This window comes from Epinephelus moara, chromosome 24 (genome assembly GCF_006386435.1).
Source record: "Epinephelus moara isolate mb chromosome 24, YSFRI_EMoa_1.0, whole genome shotgun sequence".
Classification (NCBI taxonomy): Eukaryota; Metazoa; Chordata; class Actinopteri; order Perciformes; family Serranidae; genus Epinephelus; species Epinephelus moara.
In genome coordinates this window covers 27,728,153-27,753,301 of record NC_065529.1, presented here as the reverse complement: position 1 = coordinate 27,753,301, position 25,149 = coordinate 27,728,153, and the positions used below count along the sequence as shown (strand labels likewise).

General features: G+C 39.6%; 2 protein-coding genes and 1 non-coding gene across 3 annotated transcripts; 2 read left to right on the top strand and 1 right to left on the bottom strand.

The window, feature by feature from the left end:
* Positions 1-1,415: 1,415 nt before the first annotated feature.
* On the top strand, positions 1,416-7,881 carry card19 (caspase recruitment domain family, member 19). The gene is made up of 6 exons (XM_050038054.1): positions 1,416-1,479; positions 1,937-2,076; positions 4,200-4,356; positions 4,466-4,528; positions 4,741-4,806; positions 4,942-7,881. The coding sequence occupies exons 1-6, from the start codon at positions 1,473-1,475 to the stop codon at positions 5,037-5,039; spliced, it is 531 nt and encodes a 176-aa protein (XP_049894011.1). The 5' UTR covers positions 1,416-1,472; the 3' UTR covers positions 5,040-7,881.
* LOC126386860 (U6atac minor spliceosomal RNA) lies at positions 6,530-6,657 on the top strand. The gene has a single exon (XR_007569554.1). It is a non-coding gene; the product is annotated as a U6atac minor spliceosomal RNA (small nuclear RNA).
* A 223-nt stretch (positions 7,882-8,104) lies between the features above and the next one.
* LOC126385987 (ninjurin-1-like) lies at positions 8,105-20,147 on the bottom strand. The gene is made up of 3 exons (XM_050038055.1): positions 19,795-20,147; positions 10,895-11,132; positions 8,105-8,748 (listed from the first exon to the last, which is right to left on the bottom strand). The coding sequence occupies exons 1-3, from the start codon at positions 19,849-19,851 to the stop codon at positions 8,606-8,608; spliced, it is 438 nt and encodes a 145-aa protein (XP_049894012.1). The 5' UTR covers positions 19,852-20,147; the 3' UTR covers positions 8,105-8,605.
* Positions 20,148-25,149: the final 5,002 nt, after the last annotated feature.

Here is a 25,149-nt window from a genome sequence, read left to right as displayed (position 1 = left end):
GTGAAACCAGTGTCATAACATAACACATAATTGATGTTATTTGAGGCCTATTTTTTTTTAAATGTTATATTCATACTGGTTTAAATAAACAATTAGATTGTATTCCCTTTGCTGAGCAACAGTTTTGTATAAAAGGAATTAAAGGCCTGTCCCATATAGACACCTATCCCAAAAACACACCTGTTGAGTTCAGTAACTTAGGCAAATAATAGCCTGGGCTTCTAATTGAAGTTTTACGGTAAGATACCTGCCACCACACAGTCAATTTTACAATATAGCTTTATTCTTCTGCTGTTGAGAAATTAAAACAGTCATGATTTTTGAAGTATATAGACTAATCCTGTATTACCTTTGTTTTTAAAAAAAAAAAACATACAGATCACTCAGCAGCTGAATACAAGATGCATTGTGTACAAGAACTAATATATACAAATCAGCAACACAATCAACATAAATGTACCAAACAATAATGGTAACTGTATAGGCAGGAAGATATCCATTTTACAGTATTGTACATACACTTTTTGTTGGTTGCATAGACTTAAAGGACACATGGATGAATCAAATTCTGTTGAAAATACATTACCAATTGAAGAAGATTACTAAGTCTCTGTATGTGTCAGCCCTGTGACAGTCTAGTGACCTGTCCAGGGTGTACCCTGCTTTTTGGCCATTGTCAGCTGGGATAGGCTCCAGCCCTCCTGCAACCCTGTACCAAGATAAGCGGTTAAGAAGAATGAATGAATGAAGACTAAATAAACAGTTCTGTATATGTGACGTTTGCTAATTTATTTCTGAAACTTACAGTAAAACTGACTTTTACATTACTCGAGATCCTCTGCCTGAGGAGATTAGGCTGGCTAGCACATTACCTGTTTTTAAAACCCTTTAAATGCCTGTTATACTTTTGTGATTTGTAACTTTTGTGTTTTATTTCCTTTGCATTGTTTTTGTCTTATTTCTATGCACTTTGTGAAGCACTATGTAATCTTGTTTAGATAAGTGCTATACAAATAAATATTATTAAAATGTAGTTTTTGACATGGAAAAAATATATCATTTTTGTTTCTATGGTTCTCGACCTTTTCGTTGCTATGTTGTTACTAGGGGAACAGCTTGGGCCACAGTTTATTTCCAGTCGGAAACACAGAGACTAATTTAAAATGTTGTCAAGTTATAAAAGGACTACAATGAATTCATCCATAGTGACAACAGACTGCTCAGTTTTATTTAAGATGAATACCAGTGTACATGTCAAAGCTTTGTTTATGGATGGAAAATAAATAAATGTGTAGCTATGTTGTTAGCTGCTGCCTAGCTTGGTATTTCCGTCAGTTAGTCCCATTTGGTCCCATTTCCGGTGAAAAGGAAAGTTTTTTTTTCCTTCTTTAAGGACGTCTACGTAAACCACTCCCAGCCTGCGCGGTGACGTCAGGGGGCGTGTCCAAACAGAGGACAGAGGGGACTCCACAATGGGAGGTTTGTGTCTTTCTTTAACGTAAACTAACGCTTATCTTACAGTGTAGTTTAGCTTTGTGTTTCGCTTCAGTGTCTTCCCATTACGTCCAAATGACGAACATTAGCACAGCGGTTACGACCGTCAAAGGTTGCCTCGGTTTGACAATGAAAATGAGTAACGTCTCAGTCCAACTCCTGCTTCTGAAAAGTTCCTTAACATCACAGTTTCCCTCACGAAGAGCCTCACTTTTTGTTTTGCTGTCAGGAGAAGCGTTAAAGTTAGCCATGACCAAATGTTTCGCTTCATTCCTGTGCCCCCACATTCCTCTCCTGACACCGTTTGGAGCAAAGACCGGAGATAATGTCAAATTTCCGTTCAGTATCCTGTACAGTAAAGTGACGTCTCCTCTCAATGAAATCCAGTCTGTTGGAGAAACAGCATTGCTGCTGTTCTAATTGTTTTAAACTCTGTTAACAGATAGTTTCCATGACCAGCTGATAGAGGACAGCGCCTTCCTCAGAGCTGACCGCAGGCTGGACACAGACTTGGTGGACAAAATCATCCTGCAGCTCAACAGAATCTACCCGCAGATCCTCTCAGACAAGGAGGCCACCAGAGTAAGTCCTCACACAGAGTACCTCACTGGCTCCTTCACATGCAGGCAGTAGTGGAAAAGATAAGGAAAAAGTGAAACTACAACAACACTGCAAAACTATGCTTGCAAAATATTAGTATACATCATGCAGCAGAGTGACCCATGCCATTGGTGTATCATCATAAATCACTTGCCTATTATTACCGGTGTATTCATTTGTTAACAGCATTTAATGTTGCAGCTGTATATGTGCTGTAAATTCATCAATAATGCATTATTATTCTATAAACTCATAGTAGGTCTGTATCTGTAAAGTAATTGGTGGCTATAGCTGTGAGATAAATGTACACACTATTTCTCCCAGAAATTAAGTAAAAAATACAATAAGATGGAGACACTGCAGGAAAGTACCAATACCTTAAAAGTGTACTTTAACAAGCATAAAATTACATGAGTAAATGTACTGAGTTAAAAATGAACAGCAAATAATATACAAACATATTAAAAATATTAAAACAAAAAGCCTCTAGTTATAACCTATATTAGAAAGATATGTTTTAAGTTGTCGTTCAAAACTGTCCACTGAGCCAGCTAGTCTTATATTTAAAGGCAGGGTGTTCCATATTTTTGGGGCGTTGTTGCTAAAAGAAGCATCCCCAAAGGTTTTTGTAGTGACATTAAGAACATTTCAAAGAGCAGCTGTGGAGTATCTCAGGGTTGATGGAGGGACACAAGGTGATAGGGAATCTATTATGTAGGAGGGGGCAGTGCCATTAAGAGCCTTAAAAACCAAAAGAAGGCTTTTAAAATCAATTCTTAAACATACTGGGAGCCAGTGTAGGTTATGTAAAACAGGAGCAATATGGTCTCTCTTTATAGTTTTAGTTAAAACCCTGGCAGCAGCATTCTAAATGCTCTGTAGTTTTGCAGTGGCTGATTTAGGCAGGCCAGCGTACAGAGCATTACAATAATCAAGATGACTGGAGACAAAAGCATGGACAAGATTTTCAGCATCTTTCTGTCTCAGTAGAGGTCGTACCTTAGCTGCGTTACGTAAATGATAAAATGCAGTTAATGTTCACAAATTATATTGAGCTTTGAAATTTAGATCACAGTCAAAACACACACAATGTTTCAGTCCTTCCACACTGAAACAAAGTTTATTGCAAGTAACAGGACAGTGTGCCGCAATTCTCCTCTCTTACCTGTAGACGTTTTCCTTCTACACATCTGTCTACAAGTCATTGAAGGTGTGCGTGAGCCTCTACATTCTGGTTTTATATCACTGCACGTTAAATTATTTCTTCAAATCAAAAATCAACTCAAGTTTATTTATACAGCATGTTTAAAAACAACCGCAGTTGACCAAAGTGCTGTACTAAATAAAAAGAGAATGACACACAAATATGTAGCAATATAAAATTCACACGAATGTAAAACAGGATAAAACTGTTAAAAACAAATACTAAAACCACTGCAAACAACTAAAGGCTATCAACAACATGTACATTTTAAGATATGTCTCAAAAGTGTCAGTGGAGGGGGAGGATGTCATGTCTTAGATCTACAAATTATATGATGATTCGAAAACACTTGAAAGTGAATAAGGTAAATAATTCCCAAATAATTCCACTGGAGATGCTTCATCCTGGCCTGGGCAAGCTGTGTCAGCCAGCACTCCAGGAAAGGATATTTCCATTCCATTTTTCAAGTTGAGTGCTTCCTTCCTCGCCTCAGGCATGATGCAACCTGCCCCCTTCATCTAGCAACAGAGAGCTTCACAGATAAAATCTCCACTAAAGAGTATTTCCACTGCTGAATGGAAAGACTGTGTGGCGGCTTCCATTTAACCGCTAACATCCTTTTAACAGCAGTGCATGCTAATACACATAGCTGCCTTTGAGTGTGATTAAAGTTCTCTGAATCATCATTAAGTAGCGTACATACTGGAGAGCAGCCAATCTCAACACCCAAAATTCCAGATACCCCACACGATGTGTAAGAAAGTCCCCAATTTAACTGTCTGTCATTGCCCTGATAACTACATATGTTGTGATATTGACAGCTGTTATTGGTTAATGTATACCTGCAAGTTGTGTCAAACCTAAAAAAAATCCTATTACAACTGTTGTTATTGTTATCTAGTTTCGAAACTTGGACGTGCCTACAAGTGTTCGAGTGGGTGAGCTGCTGACACACCTGCAGAGGAAAGGAGAGGAAGCATGCAGGGAGTTTTACAGAGCTCTTCACCTGCATGTAGAGGAGGTATACTACAGCCTGCCCACACGGCTCCGCCTTAGAGGTTAGTCCCCAAAACCTGCCTCTTTATATCATGTGTGATATTTATAAATCATTTGTTGTGTATTCTACATTTTATTCCACACACTAAAACATATCTGTCCCACTTCCAGATTCCTTAGATCCACTTGCGCATCCACGTGCCTACCAACAGAGATATGTTATGAATGACAGAGGTAAGATGTTAATGTTAAAGAGTGTACGTATATCAATGTGTGTGCAACATTCACTGCTCAAAAAATTTGGGGAACACTTGAATATGCTGCTGGGTTGATGCCTTCCCACGGCCCAAAAACTATGCTAAAAGTGTGTCAGGTAGTTTAGCATTTAGCTCTGACACACACTAGATAGTTTACATTTATGTTGCTAAGTGTTTGTCTCTTCTCAGGTCCCTTCTTCTTTCTGGGCTGTTTTGGCGTTGCGGTGGGAATGGCTTTACTCTACTACTACGGTGGTAAGCAGCTTTCCAGTTTTTAATTGTGATGATCAGATAGTATTTCAGATGGTATCAGATACTGGCTAATTGAAAATACAGCTTCACTTAATGCTGTTAATTCAGTGTTACAAAGATGGCGTCTGTGTTCTGCAGAGGCCAGAGTGACGGGAGGCAGCCGGGCCCTCGGGATGGCTGCACTGGGTCTGAAAAAGAAAGCTCGGGAGGTTCTCATTTGGTACACTGAGAAGTAAGGTGGTGACTCATTCACACCAGGTGCTTCAGCAGTGTTGCTCTCAAGGATGCTACTTGTACCAAAGCACAGCACACTATCACCTTTCAAGAGATGAATACTAATTTTGTACACAGTTGTATAGTATTTTGCTTGTGATCTAAAAAGAGAAAGAAGAGGTAAATGCAGAGCTACATTTGGCACTGTGCTCTCATTTCCTCAGATGTTGATAACTGTTTAAGTAGGTTAAAGGGATCGATTACACTTGAGGGATAACCACAGTGAAATGAGAATTAAGCTGTTGCTACAATATTTAAATGTGGCATAAATCAGGTTTTTATAATAGGATTAAACAAGAAAAACACTGACTGCATTAGTGACAAAATAACTAACACTGTATAGCAGTGATACTCAACTTACAGCCCAAGGGTGCAAGGTGACCAGCTGACCACTTTCCAGTTCACAATGATGATAATGAATTCACACTGGGATTTGTTGGTTTGTTTTTGTACTTTGAATGTACATACAATACCAGAGTGCTAACAAAATGGATCGAAATATAGCTTGTTTAAGATTTAAAAAAAAGTGCCAGAGGAGGATCTGGGGTGCAGGCTAAGCTCTGAATGTCCTCAAATCCTGCCCTACACCTGACCTGTGCCTGGCTGCTGAGACTGGATATTCAACTTATCTGATAAATATCATTAATGTTTGTTTATTAAGTGGCTCCTGGGCAAAGCAAGTTGAGTATCCCTGCTATATAGGATCCATTTTTATCTTACATTAAAGATAGCCCCCAATTCATATGTGCATTTTGCATCCATGTAATAATAATTCTTGAATGCACAAAGCAACAGCCTGCTTTACATGTGCTCACTTACACTTTGGTGTTAAGACTTATTATTCATATTTTTATTTAGTATTTTTGGACAGCACTCCACGCCTTTCTCTGCAGCATGCTGTGCTACTAGACATGTATTTGGATGATGGATTTATATTCCTTTGATATACAGCATATTAAAATTCACCTCAACCCCTCTGTCCATGAGGCCGAGCTCCCTATAGAACGTCACCGCCCCCGTGTGGCCAAAAGTGAACACAGCCCCAAACATCGTCTGGCTTGTGTTGGTTTCATAAGAGCTTCTCAAAATTCGGCTGCTCATGTTAGACAAAAAATAAATAACCACGTAAACGCGATAAATAACATCGAGCATGTCCGTAAAATGTTATTTTAAACCGTTTTAGACGAGTTGCAGTCACGTGACTGCTTCCACCAATGATATCCTGCTCTAGCCGCGCAGTGTATCATGGGTAACGGTACAAACTTACACCAAAACATACAAATGTCGAATGAATAATCATAAAGCTAAAGTATAAACCAGTTTTAAATGAAACTTATAACAGCTGTGTTAAATATTTATGATTATTATGACAGCAACCCGGAAATTGCACCGTAAGTGAAACCGTATTTCATTACTCGGTGTATAAACCCTGATGTTTTTCATGTTAACAATTGTGTTGTATGAAAGGAGAGAAGGTTAGCACTCCCCTTGACAAGGATGGAATTGGTCCCTGTGGCCATCAACACACATACGGTTAAGGCACTGCCACCTACTTCGTGGCATCTCTAACCATGTTTTTTCACGTATATAACTTTATCTTTATGTGGACGCTGCCTTACTAACTGTTAACGTCTTACTTTCTCACTCCAAACTACGTCTCCTTCTCTTGGCATGTACTGTGAGACCGGAAGTGCCCGAGTATTTCCCTTGTTGTTCCCTTGGCCTCTAGCATTTAGCTGCTGAATACTCAGAGGATTACTGAAACATTAATGCTTTGTCTGCAGGCTTTCTCACAACAGAAGTACTCTCAGTTTGTGACAGAATAAGCCCATTTAAATGTTAATAAGTTCCTCGCCAGCTATTAGTAGATATTATATCTTTATAGTGTGGATATTTCTTTGTTCTTACGGTGCCTTTTTGCCAACTATTGGTAAGTTGGTTTCTTATAAGTCTTTTTTTAAATACAAAGTCTGGCAGTAAATGAATTTAGATGAATTTTTTTCTTTAACGTGTGATATAGAGAAGTGGATTTGAACATAACCGTAACTATCACAATGGTGCTTTGTCAAACCGTATTTCATTGTGGTTTTCTTTATGGCAGTGGTTCCCAACTGGTCCAGCCATGGGGTCCAGATTTGTCTTTAGTCATTAGTTCAAGGTCCACACAGTTAAATATAGTCAACTACTTACTTGTGTTTGTCCATATCATCGAGCTAGACTGCTGTCTCTGTTGAGTAGCTGCCCGTTAGTTAGTTCTTGAGTCACTTATGGTCCATCCAGAATGGACCCATGACCCACCACCATTAGGGAACCACTGCTTTATGGTGATTTAACATCAGGTTATCAGAAGCCAATACCAGAAACGCCTGAAAAACTTCAATTTGCATGATTTTATTGTTATTCTTGTACTCAACAATTCTGTAGAATTGTTCCAAAAGAAAATACTTTTATTTGATTTTTGTTGTTTGTGATTTAATGTCTACTCACTGAGTCCAGTGCCTGACAGTTTGTCACACGTGTACTGTGCTGTGTAAAAATGCCTTAAAGTTAGAAGTGCCATTATTTGTTGGATTGAGACTTCTGTCTTTGTATGATTTAAAAAAATAAAAAAAACAAAAAAAAACGGCATGGTGATAATTAACAGGACAAGAGACACATCTTTATCACTTTTGTGGTTTATTTATAAAATTCATTTAAAATAGTCGTCACAGTGTGTAATACAAGATCATGTTGAAAAAGCTTTGTAAGTTTTTGGTCTTTAAAAAATGTGATAAAAGGCCTAAAAGAAACACAGTGCACTATATACGTCAATAAACAAACACTAGCATAAATCACTTTACACATCACAAACTATACTTGAATAGCACTTAAAAAACAGAGCATGTAAGGTCCACTTCATTAATTGGTCGAGGTTTATAATAATGTAAACGTACGTCTGCCCACATAATAAAACTGTTGTATCATGTAATGCCTCACGAGCAGCAGTAGGCCAGGCTGGCTCCTGATGCACCTACTGCGAAGAATGTCATTTGGATGATGCTGTGGTGATTTATTTCTTTTATTCTCCTACAGATGTAGGCACACATGCAGGTTTAGACTGACAGATACTGACTCATGTTAAAATAACAGTACTAGAACATGTTTTTGTTCATGAAACATTCACAATGGTTGTGACTGACACGCAGTATATTGCTCCTGATATGTTTGTTCTGTAAGTAAAGGCAATAATGTATTTACATCAGTAACCTGAGCAAGAAAAGAGGTAACAAACTGGGTAGCCACACAGTGAAATAAAAAGTGACCACACATTTGTCCATAGAGAAGGAAGAACTCCTTCAATACACACACACAGACACATACACACGCAATGTCACCTGATCCTCAGGATGTGTCGGGTCTTCTGAAGCCTGGGAGGTTGGATTACAGAAAGGCAAGTGTACCTGCATGCCGTTTAATTTGGTGAATAAATATCCTGCTCATTTGCATAAATAATGTGGAGGTCCATCTGTACTAAGTTGATCAGCAGGCATCAGCCTTGTGTGTTGGGCCGCTGCACACCAAAGGCTGTGATGAAGACGTTGACCACCACTATGATGAAGACGAAGGCTGTGGCAAAGTTCTCCATGATGTTCAGCTTGTAGTGCATGCTCTCATCATTCAGGTTCCACTTCACTGACAGAACAAAAACATGAAAACATTAGTAAGTTTTGCGTCGTCAGTAGGAGTGACCTCCTTTCCCCACCAGGGGGCAGCACAGTGTGTCCTGCCAGCTGAGCAGTGAGGTAATCATTACTGAGCACTATGACATAAATTAACAGCATCTGAGCCCTCAGGTGAATAATTAGCTCCTTCCTCCATCAGGACACTCGCTGCCTCGCTGATTTAGACAGAGAGGAAGTCTGTATTTTGAGTATTTAGCAATATCTTTTATTCAGCATTGGTAAATCTCCCATGACATAACTTTAAAAGTGGAAACAGCTGACGGCAGAGGCGTTCCTTCCTGCTGCAGCTCCCTTAACTCAGCTCTGTGTCACAATAGTGTTCTCTGTTAGGATAAGATAAGGCTATAAGGGAAGAGGGAGAATGCTGATGTATGGGCAGTAAACTTTGTGCTGGCAGATTTATGTGCCCAAATAAGCGTAAATACAATGTTTGTGCTTGTGAAATGGTGAACATTAATGAATACAAGGCCTGTGATTGTAAATCACCCTTTGTACAGGGTGTCTACAGACATAAGCAAGTTAAATTTAAGACTTTTTAAGACCTTTTTAATCCCACCTTATAGGAAATTTGAGACCAAACCTGCGATGGAAATACACAAAATATATATAAATGTGTGTATGTGTAGGAACTCTTTCCAAGTAAACACACTGATGTCAGTTCAAAATAACAGTAAGGAAAAATGACAACAATTAAGTGAGTTTAAGTTTAATGTAATTGTAATTGCTGTCATAAATGCTATTTATTATTGCAATTCTTCTGTCTGTCCAATGATTGGGTTCGTCAGGCTGGGGACATTTTCGCGGTAATGTAACCAAAAATATTTAAGACCCATTTAAGACCATTTAAGATTTTTGAAGGCCTTATTTTAAGAAAACCTAATTCAAGACATTTTAAGACTTTTTAAGGACCTGTAGACACCATGTTTGTAAACTTTGGAGAACAACCTGAGAAATTCAAGTTTCTAAAGTTTGTAAATTAGTAGAATTATTTGTAGTCGTAGAGCAAAGCAACCACGTTAAAATTAAATTTGTGCGTAAATTATATTAATTAAATTCAATTCAGTAGAACTTTATTTGTCCTGAAGGAAATTCATGTGCCAGAGAATGCTTCAAATTACTTAAGTACAGTAACCACAATTTAATGTTCGTAAACAGCGACAAAAGCGTCATGGTGATGCAGTGGTTAGCATTGTCGCCTCACAGCAAGAGAGTTCCTGGTTTGAACCCAGGGTGCAGAGTTTGCATGTTCTCCCCGTGTCAGCATGGGTTTTCCCCGGGTGCTCCAGCTTCCTCCCACAGTCCAAACACATGTAGGTTAATTGGTGACTCTAAATTGGCCGTAGGTGTGAATGTGAGTGTGAATGGTTGTCTGTCTCTATGTATCAGCCCTGTGATAGTCTGGTGGTGACCTGTCCAAGGTGTACCCTGCCTCTCACCCAGTGTCAGCTAGAATAGGCTCCAGCACCCTTGCGACCCCCAACAGGATAAGCAGTTTTGGAAAATGAATAAATGAAAGTCAGGGTCACTCACAGAGTATTAAATATCTTAAATTAATAATAAGAATGACATAAAAGAACTGCTTTCGTCAGCATCTGAGTAAAAATTACGAGCAGTTGTCAGTTGTGTTTCCATTCTTGGGAGTTTTGGCTCTGATTTTTGCTGTAAAAGCAAAAAAGTTATTCTTGTAACATACTGTTGCTATGTCACAGCAGTGTCACACAGAGCGTGGATGGTTTGATTACTCAATGTAACACACAGTTTCTGCTTTGAATTTACACAATGATGCAGCAGAGGACTAAAACAACACATACTGTACATTTCACTGTAAATCCTCTCATTTGTGAATGCTAAAGTTTGACAAACAGAAACAAGGAGGTGGGGCGTCGGTGGTTTAGTGGGTAGAGCAGGCACCCCATGTACAAGGCTGTTGCCGCAGCAGCCAAGGTTCAAATCCAGCCTGCAGCCATTTGCTGCATGTCATCCCCCCTCTCTCTCTCTCTCCCCCTTCACACCCAGCTGTCCTGTCCATTAAAGGCAAAATGCCCAAAAAATATCTTTAAAAAAAAAAAACAGAAACGAGGAGGCTCCACACTTACCAATAAAGATGAGCAGAACTCCCACTACGATCTGTAGTATGAGGGAGATGCTAATGAGCGTGATGAGGGGCACGTAGAAGTTGAAGTCTGGTCCTTGCTCCATCACGGCCTTCAGCTGTGAGGCATTAGCCATCAGCAGAGCCACATCCAGCATGCTCTCCGCTGCACTCTTCTTATTGGCATAATGGTTCATGTTCAGAGGTTCCTGCTGCCTCCTCCAGGGTCTCCGCAGCGGGACCTGAGTGCAAACACAAATCCTGACATCAGCATGACACAGAGAATGACTCATAAGTGACGGGTAGAAAGGTATTACTTTAAGAAGCTCGGTCAGATTTATAATTATTAACCTTTTATTAATGTCTCAGTGTAAAGATATAATAATTAGATGTAAATAGTTTTGTGAGGTAATGTCTCTGCATAGCCCTCATCTAACTTAAAGGGACAGTTCACCCCAAAGTTAAAATACACATTCTCCTATTACCTGTAGTGCTATTTATCAGTCTAGATTGTTTTGGTGTGAACTGCCAAGTGTTGGAGATATCAGCCGTAGAGATGTCTCCCTTCTCTCCACTATAACAGAACTAGATAACACTCAGCTTGTGGTGCTCAAAAATATACTTAGAAACTCAACAGCAATGTCTCTTTCCAGAAATCATGACCCAGTTACTTGAGATAATAGTTCCTACATGAAACTGCTCACAACAAGGTGTGTGGATTATCTTGAGTAACCAGGTCATGATTTCTTGAGAGAGGAAATGAAAGTAGGCGTCATATCGGGTTTCATAGAAATATGTGACCAGCTAACTGAGAAGTTTGAGTTCACCTCCTTATGAAACAGTCAGCTGAATATGTGAGCTTTTTTTCTCTCTTTTTTGCAGCCTCTTGAATCTTCCTCTTGGCATTACAAATTACAGATGTGTAATAGCACACACAGGGACTTTTTCATTAGACCACATGACAATAAACAATCGGCTTAATTAAATATTATTAAACATTATCTGCTGTGGTGATGACCAGGGCCCAGTTGTTAAAAATGTCCCATATTTTGCTATCAGGGTGGACTAATCCACCTTACTTTTGAGGCTGTTTTTCAAAGCAACATTGGACTGAATCACCCTGATCCAGAAACAAACTTTTAAAGATCATTAGATCCGGATAATCAGTGTTCTAAATAGCACTACGTAGCACATTGTGGGCTTCTGCTAGTAAAGACTAACAGGTAGAATAGCTAGTGTGGGGTTACTTTCAGTACTTTTATTCAAAGGGACAGAAAACAGCAGGGGGGGTGCAACTGTTAGAAACTGCTATAAAGTGATAAAGTTAAAATTAGATGCAGCATGGCTTGTATAATAGTGATTTTTGAAAATTTCTTCAAGTTCGGCACCATATAGACCAGTGAATGAAGGTAAATAAACAGAAGTATGTGGATAATATGATACTAACAGTCTTCTTAAGGTGCAGACACACCAAACCGACATCAAAGAACTAGCGGCGACGAAAGCCAACTGTTGCGTCGTCTACGTCGCCTCACGTCGCCTCACGTCGCCCTGTGTTAGTTGCATTTGAACACACTACAAAGACTAGGCCTACATCCGACGGCCAAGTGGCACGTACGTTTTGTGCCTGCGTGAGAGAGAGCGGAGTGACAGAGTGGTACATCCTGACAGTCGAAGTGTTACCTATCTGTGCAGCTGAGCACCGCAGCACCTCCACGGACTATTACATTCAGACGGTCCCGGTGTTTCCTCCGCAGGCTCCACTTCACTCAGCTGCCCGATAAACCCGCTGCTTCTTCCCACTTTAACCTGAATAACAAACCAGGGCTTGGTGCTCCGGTTGGATCCAAACGGAGAGCCGGGGCTAGCTGGGAAGCTAGTGGAGGCTAACTGGCTGTGCATCCCTCCATCATGCTGCAGCTAACGCTCCGCTAGCCACTCTATGTTTCCAGGGTTCTATGTTTCCCGGGTTCTATGTTGCCCGTTCAACCAAGCGGGCAACATAGAACCCTTTTTGTGTAAGCGGGGAACATAGAAGCTTTTTTGTGTAAGCGGGGAACATAGAAGCTTTTTTGCAGGGTTAAGTGGGGAACATAGAACCTGGGAAACATAGGGATGACCCCCTCCCAGCTAGCCCGGTTTGTTATTCAGGTTAAAGCGAGAAGAAGCAGCGGATCTGTCGGGCAGCTGAGTGAAGTGGAGCCTGAGGAGGAACCACCGGTTAGGCCCGGTTTCACTACAGGCAGATTCACTCGTTACAGGGGCGAGGAAATAAATGGTGAATGAATGAACAGCCAACCAGAGTGATCTCTTTCACAGACTAGCTCTGCCGCCTATTCAACATGTTCAATTGGCCAAAAAGCCGCCGACGCCGAAGGGCCGATGGTGCGGGACACACCGCAAAAACTAGGCTGACAGAGGCTCACCGACGGCCCGACTTTGGTGGACGGCCGACCGTCGGCTTGGTGTGTCAGGGCCAGGGGCGGACTGGGACTAAAAAACAGCCCTGGACTTTGACTCGGCCCAGCCCAAAACAACCGGTGCGTGGGAACTCATAGATATCTATGCTGCCCTACAAAGCCTAAGTGCAGTAACTACGCAAAGGGTAAAACTGAGAAAAATGGCTTTAAAGTTTGGTTTTGAGACAGATTTTGTAGTTACTGCAAATTTTATACCGTTTTTTCTCTAAAACTAAGCAAAACTGAACTCTGAATCTGTGTCACAAGATAAAACAGATATCAAGGAGTTCATTTTTACTTATAACTCAATTTTGACCAAAAATGTAGTTACTGCACTTAGGCTTTGTAGGGCAGTATGGGCCGGCTGGCATCCAATTTAAAGGCTGCCACCTAGCGGACTGGACGTGGAACAGTAGATTATCAGGGAGAAAAAGGGGGAAAAAAAACGGTGATGACTGCATGGCAGCCGCCGGCCGTCCTGGAGTACCGGCCGTCTCTGTGATTCTCCAGAACCTCCAGATGGCCAGTCCGCCCCTGGTCAGGGCCTTTAGAGACTTGTGTTTTGAACTCAAATCAATAAACCATCTCGAGACTTTATAAGCGGCTGCAATTAATGATATGTAACTCACTGTATATAACAAATGGGAAAAAGAAGGAAACCTAGGTATAACAGAAGAGGAATGGGAGGAGTTATGTGAACTACAATGGAAAACTACAAGTTCATGGAAGGAGAGTTTTGTTGGAAAACCCCATTAGGTTCTTCATTACTCCTGTTCAACAGCGTCACTATATCAGTTGTTCAAACTGCTGGAGATAATGTGGGTGCTAGTGTGGGTGCTCTGATGCCAACCATTATCACATATTCTGGTCTTGTCCATCACTGATTGCTTTCTGGCAGGAGGTTCATACAGTTTTGCAAAAAGTATTCCAGGTGGACTTTCCATTTTAACTAGAGACTCTATATTTGGGCACCCTGCCACTGGACAACGTTACCTCTCATGAGAGATACCCATTTCGGATTCTAAGTGCTGCTAGCAGGAAAGCCATTACCAGAAAGATGCTAAAGCCAGCAACACCAACAGTGGAGGACTGGATTGACATTATTTATGACATCTTTAGGATGGAAAGGATTACTTCTTCTATAAGACTGCAACAGAACAAGTTTTTGAAAAGATGGGAAAATGGGATGGTGTGCATTAAACCTGTTTGTTATGTCCTTCTGAGTTATTTTATTTTTAATTGATTTGGTTTTTTTGGTTTATATGTGGAGTTAAGTTTCTTTTTTTGTTTTAGTTTTTTCTATATTTACATTTACTTTATCGGTCCATTTTGGCTTCTGTATTACACGTAAAAAAACAACACATTTTTATGTTACTTTCTGGGGTAATGGTGTCCTACAGAAGGCTTGGAAGCACAGAGCTATAAGGCCTTTGAGTATGATGAAGCTGTCTGACTGGACCCTGAGATAACTAAATAAAAAGAGAATTAAAAAAAGTTAAAATTAAAGTAATAATCTCGAAGATTTTCATTTAAATAACTGTCTGTTAAGTCACTGTCTATCACTGAATGAGGTCATACAATTGTGGCTCACCAATGAAAGCATTTGAAGTATTATTATCTAGGTGTCTCGGCCACATTCACCCCCACCACACCACAGATATGTGCAGGGTTAGAAATAAGCACAAGCCACCAGCCAAATGTTGGTCAAATATGCAAGTGGCTGCTAGATTTGCTTTATTTACCAGCACCTGCATACATGCTGTGGTAACCTCTGTTATCACGCCAGCTGCAGAACGCACAAAACAAGGTGACATGATGGAAACAGTAGTCGGCACGAAGACTTTATAGGTAGCCTAATGTCTACTTTATCATCGTAACAGTTAAACAATTTCATTTTCTGTAACCCCTTAAACTGTTAGGGGTCACGGGGGGCTGGAGCCTATCCCAGCTGACATTGGGCGAGAGGCGGGGTTCACCTTGGACAGGTTGCCAGACTATCACAGGGCTGACACATAGAGACAGACAACCATTCACGCTCACACGGGCAATTTAGAGTCAACAATTAACCTGACTTGCATGTCTTTGGGCTGTGGGAGGAAGCCGGAGTACCCAAAAAAAAACAGTCCTGCTAAAAACTTTTAAACATGTGCTGGAGGTTATTTTCAGATCAAAACCAAGACTAGTATACATAATCTAAACTGACTTTTTTACTTTTAATAACCCACTTTCAAGATTTGATCCAATCCGATAGCAGAAATCTGATCAGGTTACTTCTGAGCCAAAAATATCAGAGTTACTGAGTGATCATTGTTCAGTCATGTTTTAGGCACATTTTTGTTAAACTTTTTGAGTTTCAAAACAATTAACCCAACTCTATTCAAGAAAATTTTTAAATTACATCAGAACTGATCAGCGTGACAGCCAAAATATGACCCAGACTTGTGCAATCGGAGTATTTTTTGTTTGCTGTGAAAGATATTAATGGAAGTGAGAGTGTTCAGTGGCTTAAAACAAACAGGAACACCCGTGACTTGGGAGGTCACCATGTTGGTCTCAGTCCAAAGGTCAAAAATAATTTGTCAAGCCACATCCTTTCTCTCAGGCTGACCAGGTCACACAACCGAAACACAAGTGTGGCCTCCACCCAAATGCAGTGGAAAAAATGAGTGAAGAGGCTTCTGGACGTGTTACAGTTACACCATACATACATGTGTAGGCATGAATTTACAACAATAATCAAGGTCACAGATGTTATTATTAATTATTAACTTTTCAATATCAAATCTAAAACGCATAGTGCTGTGGAAAGTTGAAGGAAGCAGAATTTCATGTGCCATTAACACTCAAATAGACCGACTAATGTATTCAGGAAGAGCTCAACGGAACAATTTCCTTCCTTTTTGTGGAACAGCAGAGAAAAGCGTTACATTTGTCTTACAGGTGAAATGAGTCTGTGGTAAATGGTTCATTTACAAACAAAATATACCCATTACATCACTTTTTCTAGGTCCCTCTTTCTCTTCATATGAGTTTGGGTCAGCGTTCAGGGTTTCATCTGGGTGGAGTGCAGTTTAGAGACGCCAACAATGCCGCCGTTGTGGGCCACGTTGGCAACCTCACACGCTGGGGTTCAACTAAACGTTCCTCTTTTTCCACCTCTGAACACCTGCCAAGCCGCAGAGGAAAAAAAGTGCTGTAATGGTACACCAGCAGATATGTGTCAGAGTCACAAGCTGTCGCCAACTAAATCTTCTTGTATTGTTACAGCTTCATTTTTGGTTTCTGTGACTCCCCTCTTCCCTCCTGCGGCTTCCTGTACACACTGAGCTTTCCAAGAAGCGGTGATCTCTCTTTGACTTTCCTTTTCTATTGTCTTTTTAAGTGTTTCCTTGTGTGCTCAGGTTTTTGGGGGAGAGTTTTGTCTTGTCTCATTAGAAAACTTGGGTTAGTACTATTACTGCTTGTGGTCTGAGACATTATACATGACATAGGGTTTTATATACAATTACAGTCTCTGAGTTTCTGTCATACAGGAAAGCCGTACATACCGAGTGTATACTTTGAGATGTATTTTGGAGTTGGCATACTCTACATCACTGGCATCTTTGTGTATTTACTTACCGGGGAGGCCTGCTACCCAGAACAAGAAGGTATTGATATATATAAAATCAGATTTAACTAGTGACACTTTAAATGCAGCTATTCCAAATAGGCCTGCAACTAATTACTATCTGTGTCAGTGATTATTTTTCAGTGTATCTATTGGTTGGTGCACTCTTTGGGTCAAGGACCCTAAATTGATGCACGTTAGGTCACAGATCCCCATTTGATAAGATTTTGCTTCAGGTTCCTCTATCTGAAACGACCTGGGTTGTTAGATGTGATTATGACCCTACACCTGTCATCTACAGTTGAGGAAATAGCCACGGAGGAAGTAAAACCTAATAGTCGTTCCTGTGGCTCCTACTCACATTGGGCTCAGTTCTGTAGTGAATTTATTAATGAAAATAAACTATTCCCCTGTAACTCCCTCAAGGATGCCCAGGGTCCCTGAACTCTGGATCGAGAACCACTGGGTTAGTCTATTAAAAGAAAGAAAAACGCCTATCACATGTTTCCAGAGTCCAAGACGACATCTTCACATTGCTTTTTTTGTCTAACAAACAATCAAAATGTCAAAGGTATTCCATTTAAAATGATATAAAAAGCAAGGTTAAAAAGCTTATCATTTTAATATAAGACCTTTAAAAAATTAACAAAAATTTAAATGGCTGTACTTTTTTTTTCTTCCACAGAAGTAATCCTGCAGAGGAAAGTAAAATTCAAAATAAGATCTCTTCTTTGTCCAGCATATTTTTCCTCAACATAACTGAGCTCAATATAACATCAATATGAGATTTTGACCATTTGCTCATACTCCTTAAATTCAGCTCCTGATTAAGAGCCTCCTCCCGTCTCAGCCCGATCCTAGTTTAAGATCTTAGAATGCACTTTTTCCTCTCTTGCTGCAGTAATCTTTATTTGTCTGAAATTATTGGCTCTTGATATAACAGTAAGATCCAAAAGAAAACTTGACTGGCTTATAAATGAGCCTGCAGAATTTGAGAAATTTGTCTCAGTTATCAAGTCTCAACTCAACAGATCAGAATTTAGCAATTTATTGGTTTTTTTTATCTCTTTTATTTATAATCCATCTATTAACTTTTATAATATTTTTTAATAATATTTTAATAGATTCCTTCATATATAACTGAATCCACTGGCATATTTCTCTATTTCCAATTTTTCTGATTTCATTTATTACTCATGTATTTCTGTCTACATGTTACTGTGCATTATGTTATAGTATGTGTGCAAGGTAAGCTGCTCAAACAAATTGCCCCTGGTTGGATTAATAAAGTTGTCTGAATCTAAATCTCCAAACAGGAAGCTGACTTATTTCTGATGGGACAAAGAAAAGACTATTGTGAGCAGCAAAATTGAGATATTAGACTATATATCATCTTAGATTCTGGATATCGTTACATGGTAAATGGACCTGCACTTGTATAGCGCCTTTCTAGTCATCTGACCACTCAAAGCCATTTTTACACTATGAATAACATTCACCCATTCACACACACATTCACACACTGGTGGCCGAGGCTACCATACAAGGTGCCACCTGCTACTCAGTTTTAACACACTCATTTGGGGTTCAGTATCTTGCTCAAGGATACTTCGACATGCAGACTGGAGGAGCCGGGGATCGAAAGGCTGATCTTCCAATTAGTGGATGACCCTCTCTTTCTCTGAGACAAAGCCACCCATTGTATCGTGATATGGCACAAATGGTGTTTATTCCTTCGATTTAAAGGCTGACATTTAATAAAATGATGTAAATGTATCAACTTACCAGACTTTTTATTCTAACGCTTGCCTCAACCCACTCAGTCGTTACACCCATATTATTGATTATTATCAATCAAAAATCTCATTGTGTTAATATTTTCTGAGAAAAAAAAGTCATCCCTACAACTTTTTTGCGTTTGTGTTTGGATTTAGTCTCTCAGTCCTAGCGTTAATGACATGCTTTTGAGAAGATTAAAAAAATATCGAGATAAATATTGTGTATCGAGATACGGCCTAAAAATATCGTGATTTAGGCCTAAATTTCAGGACATATTGTCCAGCTGTAAGAGACCGCTTGCTGTTGAAAGTTTTGATCGCATTAACAGAGCATATACTTGGTTATAGCATACCATGTTTATAGAGTACTTGTGATGCATTGAGGTTATTATGAGGTAAATAAAACATATGGTCTTATGGGAGAAATGTCTGATCCCACAGCACATACACAAGCACAGGCTGTCCTAACACAACACAAAGATGTATTGTTGAATAAAGCAGATTTTTAGCTTGTATTTACATTCTTGACTGTGACCTAATCCACTGAGTCAAATCATATGCCTGATTTGGGTCAGTGGCTGAGTTGAGCTGACCCACCTGGATTCCTCTACAGAGAGATGATTGTACCAACTCACCCTCCATGGTCTGCTGTCTCGTCTATCATTAGTGTAAACTGAGCCTCTGTAGATGCCAGCAGCAGGACAGAGACAGACTGGGCCCAGCACAAGTTTGTACACTAGTATAAAGGTCTAAATTAGCCTTGAAACCAGAGCTAATCCGTTAACCTTTGACATTAGCTTAACGACCTTATAACAGTCATAGTGACACTTGTTCAGTTGGCTAACATCAAACAGCGTTGAGATGGATGGATGATGGGACACTTGGATGAAGACCAAGCAGGGATAAACATCCAGTGTAACATTACCCGACGGTTATCTCACACTTTGACATGTTTCTGAGAGGATTAAGCTTTGACAAAGCCTGACCGGGACATTAGTGGACATAACTGACCATGAAGCTGCCCTTTGTCACGGGCACCAGAGCCGCTTTAACTTACCTCCGCTTCGTCGTTCCGGTCAGCATCACCGTTCATTTCAAAGTTGTCCGTAGCCATCTTGGTAATAACCGCGTAATATCCAGATTAGGTTGCTTTATTTCAAGTGTGGGCTTCAGAGGAGTCGGTGGTCCAACCAGCCGGCGGGCTCACAGGCACTGACTGAATAAAAAAAGCTGCCGTGACGACAAGAGGGGAGAAAGGCTGCAAGCTACCGCCCCTCCAACATGGGGGCGACCGCCCTCTCACAGAGCGGTGGGCTGGTAGTTCAGTAGGAACCGGGCGGCCCAGTCACTGGGTAATGATGCGGTTATTTCCCACAGTAGAACTGAAACCCTGATGTAATGTGGATGAGCCGAGCACTTCTTGTTCTTACAGCTAATGACAGACAGTGAAGGCAACACGACCCTTTACTGCCACCCTGTGGAGTAAGGCGGTATTGCATGCTGGAGGCATAACTATGGAAGTACAACTGAATGGTAGTGCAACTAAATGGTAGTTTAATTTGATTAAACCCAAACTTTTTTAAGGAGAGGCACCGTGTCAACTTAATATAATCTGAAATAACAAATGCAGAATATTAGGCAAGGCAAGGTAGCTTTATGTGTATAGCAAATTTCATACACAAATACAATTCAAGAGCAATAAAAAAACATAATACAGGATACAGAAAAGAGTAGTCTGAGTACTACTTTCTTGAAAAGGTCGAGGTTCTGTAGTCCTAATTTCTGGAATCTGAATATTTTCTGGTTGCTCAGTCCTTTGTGACAATGGGCCAGATGGAATTCATATTTTTCAGTATGTTCTGACATTTAGGGGATTGATCGGCTGAGTAATCATCAGGAAGCATATCAACAGGACTGATGGACCAAGAAAGTAATCTTGGGTTGCAGCCCTACTCTTTGTTTTGATTTTGTTTTGTCTATTGTTTTGTTCTGTTTTAATGCAGCACATTGTTGGCATACAATGAATGTAAATGGCTGTATTTCATGCTGCTAAAACCTCAATAAAAATATTGTGGGAAAAAACCCCATCAAAATAGCAAAAGTGCAGACAAGAGGTGCAAAGATAAATATGTTAAATTGAGTTTTAAAATAAGGCATGCTCTTGCATACTTCTTATTCTGCTTCTGTTTTCTTATAGTTTCTCTATGTAGTATAAGAGCAACTGTAACGTCTTCAAATTTACCTCCAGGGATCAGTAAAGTATTCTGAATCTGAATTCATATTTTTCTAAAAAAGCACTAAAAAAGTAATGGATACATAGACAGCCTAACTCCTTCAGGGCCCTGGGGATCACCCAGCAATTGACCACTTCGCCTGGTTTTCAATCCACTCTTGAGTAACACCAAAACTAATTGGATTTAGTGGAACAAAGTAAATAAATGTATTCGTCACAACATGGGGAATATTGTAGAGTCCGTTCTAGTGAATGCTTGCATGATTATGATCTTTACACCAATTACAACTCAAGGAATGTGTTACTTGAAAACCACGAGAGATTAAGGAATATTATACCAGTTTATTTTATTTCTGTATGATACTTGTATGAGTGATAGTGGTATGGATGTTACTATAATTATCTGTTTCATTCCCACAGTCATATCCTGTCAGATTATGTCTATTCTGAGTGAAGTTGACAAAGTGAGGTAACAGCAGCATGGTTGAAGTCTTGACTGAAAATTCTTATCCGGTCAAACACGTGCAGTCATGTGTGTCAACAGGAAATGAGACACAGTGAATAGGATGTGCAGACACCAATTGTCACACTCATGGCTTCACATTGTAAACTGCCCCCACCCCCAAGGCCTGACCGCACCCACCGACTGGTTTCTATTATTTCCTCTGTTTCCCTGGAGATCTGGGCAGGTTTGTCACACAAGCTCAACCCCATAAATACAAATCTGTCCCTGGAGGTTGATCCCCGTGGAGAAAGAAACTTTTGAGGCCTTAAGTGTCAATTTCAGCCTCTTCATTCTTGTCCTCACAGTACCTTGTTTCCCTCACTTTAAATTTTATGATTCTGTGGTTTAAAGCAAACCAATAAAAACAATTATGATGAATTTGTCAAGCCTAAAACAAGTACACAATGACAATAATGCCCCATCACCTCCACCTTTGACTTTTCTGTTTGTTAGAATGTTAAAACAGCAGCTTTATGTATCCACATGTATTTTTTAAATGTATTTCAAGTACATCTGTAAGGGTGATACAAAGCTGCACAACATGGACAACCTTTAAAAGGTGAATAGCTGCCTCACTCTACAGTATAGCATTATGTTACTCATTAAACTCAACTTTAAAGGCCCAGTGTGTAGGATATAGTGGGATATATTGGCAGAACAGGAATTTAATGTAAGTATGTTTTCTTTAGTGAAAGGACAAACCAAACACTGACTCTAGATAGGGCCATTCATGTTTCTGCATTTTCACATTGACTGTGGTTAGCAGTTTTATCTATTCATTTATTTTTCTACGTACTTACTCCGTACTTACTACTTACTCGGCTTCACTGAGCTCTTTCCAGTGGATTCGATCCCTGGCAGCATGTTGTGCCTCTCCCTATGATAGGTTCATCTGTTCCAACTCCAGTGTCACAGTTCTGCGGCAGGTGGTTTTGGACCTTCTAGGTTTTCTTTTGCCTGGTGGTGTCCATCTTAAGTAGACTCTTGTGATCCAGCCCTGTTCCATTCTTAGCACATGGCCTAGCCATCTCAAATGTCCGTGTGTGATTTCCATGGTGATGCTCCGGCTACCTGTTTTCAGTTAAAGGTTGGAGATTTTGTTTGGCCAGAGGATCTGGCAGATTCATCTGAGGCATCCACCGAGAAAGGCTTCCACTCTCATGTCTGTTTTAACCACACACCAATTCAGAACTGTACAGCTTTTTTTTTTTTTTTTTTTTTTTTTGTATGTGAAACTGTGTTTTTATTGGTTTTAATCACCTGGTCTGTTTGGTTTGGAGAGGAGGAGACTTCTGTGGATGATTCAGCTGTCAGTAAAAACCTATTGAATAATGAACAGTGAAGGAATTACAACCAGGAGAAGTCTCAGCTGTCTGGAATCTTCAGTCCTCACTGTTAGACACCACTAGATCCCCTTAAATTTTTACAAAATGCTCCTTTAAATGAGAAAAGTTGTCAGTGATAGTCCAGCTGCTCTACCAAGATAGCCTATTAACTAGATTTAATAATCACTTTTCTTTGTTGTATTAATCATGCTAGGAGAAAAAGTTCTCATTAGTATTAGACATTATAATTATATAACAAACGTCTTCTGTGTTATATCAACAGACAAACAAATAAAATGTCAGACAAAGCCTCTGTGTTTGAATTCATTCATGGCCTATATTAACACATAATCAAACTGTTTTATGTTACCCACAAATAAAAGCATTAGAATAGGCAGCAGTCTTATCGTTCCCCTGTTTTTAAACAGACTTTTATTGAAGTTTTCCTTGTAATAGTAAGATTTGAATGAGCCTTTTAAATGTTTCATTTATTTATTTATTTTATATGGTGACTCACATGGAGTCATGTAGTATATAGGTGCACATAACATGTAGCCACTTCCATCACTGCAAAAGTCTGTAGGGGTTCAAGAAAGTAGGCTAAGTGATGTTATAAGTAATTATTAATAATAATAATTATAATTATTAAATATATATAACACAATATAATGTAACAGGTTGGAGTCACGTAGATTACCTGGGAAAACCACCTAAAATTCTGAGAACTACTTTAAGTGTTATATGTAAAACTTGTTATGTATCTCTGTTGTATTTCCATAAAGAAAATATGTCACCAAGTAAAATATTTTTAAACTTTGGAGCTTTAAACCCATCGAGAACCTCTACCTCACTCCGATGACATGTTCAGGTAAGATGGGACACCTGGTGGTAAAATGAGACACTCGTTTCAAATAGTTAACTCCATTTATCAGGTCAGTCCTTCATTCATTACATCATTAATGTAACCTTACTGTTCATTAAAAATATCATCCAATTTTTTTTGCCATGTTCTCCCTGTTCTTTGGCTGTCTGTTACCTTGGTGTTATGTTGTCTACAGTGGACATGCATGTGTGTAACAATGATGGCTAACATAGCATAGCATAGCATAGCATAGCATAGCATAGCATAGCATAGCATAAGATAAGATAACACAAGATGACATAACATAACATAGCACAGCATAGCATAGCATAGCATAGCATAGCATAGCATAGCATAGCATAGCATAGCATAGCATAAAACAAGATAACAGCATAGCACAGCACAAGATAAGGTAACGTAATGTAACGTAACATAAAATCAGATAATATAACATAAGGTAACATAACGAAACATAACATAGCATAGCATAGCATAGCATAAGATAACATAACATAATATAACATCAGATACCATAACATAACACAGCATAGCATAAGATAAGAAAACATAGCATAGCATAGCATAAGATGAGATAAGATAAGATAAGATACGATAAGATAAGGCAACGCAACGCAACGCAAAGTAACGCAATGCAAAGCAACGCAACGTGATGTAACCTAACGTAACGTAACGTAATGTAACAAAACATCAGATAATATAACGTAACGTAACGTGGCGTAATGGAACAAAACATAACATAACATAGCATAGCAAAAGATAACATAGCATAACATAACAACATAACATAAAATAGCATAGCATAGCATAAGATAACATAACATAGCATAGCATAAGATAGCATAGCATAAAATATAAGATAACATAACATTGCATAGCATAGCATAGCATAAGATAACATAACATTGCATAGCATAGCATAGCATAGCATAAGATAACATAACATTGCATAGCATAGCATAGCATAGCATAGCCTAGCATAGCATAATATAATATAATATAATATAACATAGCATAGCATAGCATAGCATAGCATAATATAATATAACATAACATAACATAGGGCGGCACGGTGGTGCGGTGGTTAGCACTGTCGCCTCACAGAAAGAGGGTTCCCGGTTCGATCCTGGGTGTGGGAGCCCTTCTGTGCGGAGTTTGTATGTTCTCCCCAGGTCAGCGTGGGTTCTCTCTGGACACTCCGGCTTCCTCCCACAGTCCAAAGACATGCAGATTGGGGACTAGGTTAATTGATAACTCTAAATTGTCCGTAGGTGTGAATGTGAGCGTGAATGGTTGTTTGTCTCTATGTGTCAGCCCTGTGATACTCTGGTGACCTGTCCAGGGTGTACCCTGCCTCTCGCCCGATGTCAGCCTCAAGAGGATGAAGCGGTTAGAAGATGAATGAATGAATGAATAACATAGCATAGTATAAGATAGCATAGCACAAGATAACATAGCATAGCATAGGA

What these genes read in the sequence shown, in the direction of transcription:
- LOC126385987 (XM_050038055.1), bottom strand. Translation starts at nt 19,851, where the DNA reads ATGGCTACGGACAACTTTGAAATGAACGGTGATGCTGACCGGAACGAC. An exon ending in ACCGGAACGACGAAGCGGAG is followed by an intron (nt 11,133 to 19,794) that starts GTAAGTTAAAGC and finishes GTTTGCACTCAG; the next exon opens with GTCCCGCTGCGGAGACCCTG. An exon ending in AGTTCTGCTCATCTTTATTG is followed by an intron (nt 8,749 to 10,894) that starts GTAAGTGTGGAG and finishes TTGTTCTGTCAG; the next exon opens with TGAAGTGGAACCTGAATGAT.
- card19 (XM_050038054.1), top strand. An exon ending in CAGACAAGGAGGCCACCAGA is followed by an intron (nt 2,077 to 4,199) that starts GTAAGTCCTCAC and finishes ATTGTTATCTAG; the next exon opens with TTTCGAAACTTGGACGTGCC. An exon ending in ATATGTTATGAATGACAGAG is followed by an intron (nt 4,529 to 4,740) that starts GTAAGATGTTAA and finishes GTCTCTTCTCAG; the next exon opens with GTCCCTTCTTCTTTCTGGGC.